The 959-nt window shown below is 39.9% G+C and overlaps 1 protein-coding gene across 1 annotated transcript in view; it reads left to right on the top strand.

Moving 5' to 3' along the window:
- Window positions 1-46: 46 nt before the first annotated feature.
- Window positions 47-959, top strand: part of AK88_03808 (uncharacterized protein) — a gene marked incomplete at both ends in the record, with an annotated part of 4,796 nt that continues 3,883 nt past the window's right edge. The window contains one exon of the mRNA XM_012481418.1: window positions 47-884. Within this exon, the coding sequence (XP_012336841.1) occupies window positions 47-884 (838 nt within the window). The remainder of the gene's footprint in view (window positions 885-959) is intronic.

The following is a 959-nucleotide window of genomic DNA, read 5'->3' as shown; positions in this document are numbered from 1 at the left end:
AATTTTTTTTTTTTTTTTTTTTTTTTTAGAGACCTGCCAACAAATTATGAGCGCGTGCTTCTTGAGTGGACACATAGATATAGAAAACTGCTACACTTGCAATTTGCTTGTGCATCAGCAGGATACAAATGACGAATGTTTCGGCTACGTGTCGGCCGATTTTAAAAACCAATTTAAAGAAGTTAAAGTGCACGGGCAAGATGATGAGGACTCGAACGAATACAAACTTGCACAGGCCATAGATGGGGTGCTGAATAGCGTTTACAAAATTGACACAAATGGAAACCAACAACTAATCACAGCACAAGAAGTAGATGCAAATGTGAAGGAACAGTTAAGTTACTATTGTCATGTGTTGAAAGAAGTGGACACCACTGGTACTCTAGATGTACATACAATTGGTTGTGTAATGGAAGTCTTTAACAACCTTGTAAATTTGTTACAAAAACACGGAGAAGAAAGTTACTCAACGTTAGAATTGAAGTTACAAAATCCAGCCATTTGCCTCAAAAATGTAAACGACTGGGTGCTCAATAAGAAGGGATTAGTGTTGCCTCAGTTGCAAAATGCTGGTGGTCATGTCTACTTTGGAGAAAATATTCAGGCGCAAAATGAACAAAACTGTTGTCACTCAACCTATGAGGAAGGGGCTGATGGAATAATCGACTTGTCCATCGTGCAAACAAATCCACACGCTTCATCCACTCCATTCACCAACCATATGTTTTGCAATTATGATTATTGTGATAAGACCAAGGATACCAGCAGCTGCATGTCCAAAATTGAAGCGGAAGATCAGGGTGTGTGTGCCACGTCTTGGCTATTCGCTTCTAAATTACACTTAGAAACGATTAAGTGCATGAAGGGTTATGAACACATCCCAAGTTCGGCTCTCTATGTGGCCAACTGTTTGAATAATAAAGCGCATGACAAATGCCAGGCTCCGTCAAACCCGCTAG

This window comes from Plasmodium fragile (assembly GCF_000956335.1).
Source record: "Plasmodium fragile strain nilgiri unplaced genomic scaffold supercont1.47, whole genome shotgun sequence".
In the NCBI taxonomy this organism is placed as follows: Eukaryota; Apicomplexa; class Aconoidasida; order Haemosporida; family Plasmodiidae; genus Plasmodium; species Plasmodium fragile.
The sequence above is the reverse complement of the archived record's forward strand: the minus strand, read 5'-3'. Positions and strand labels throughout refer to the sequence as shown.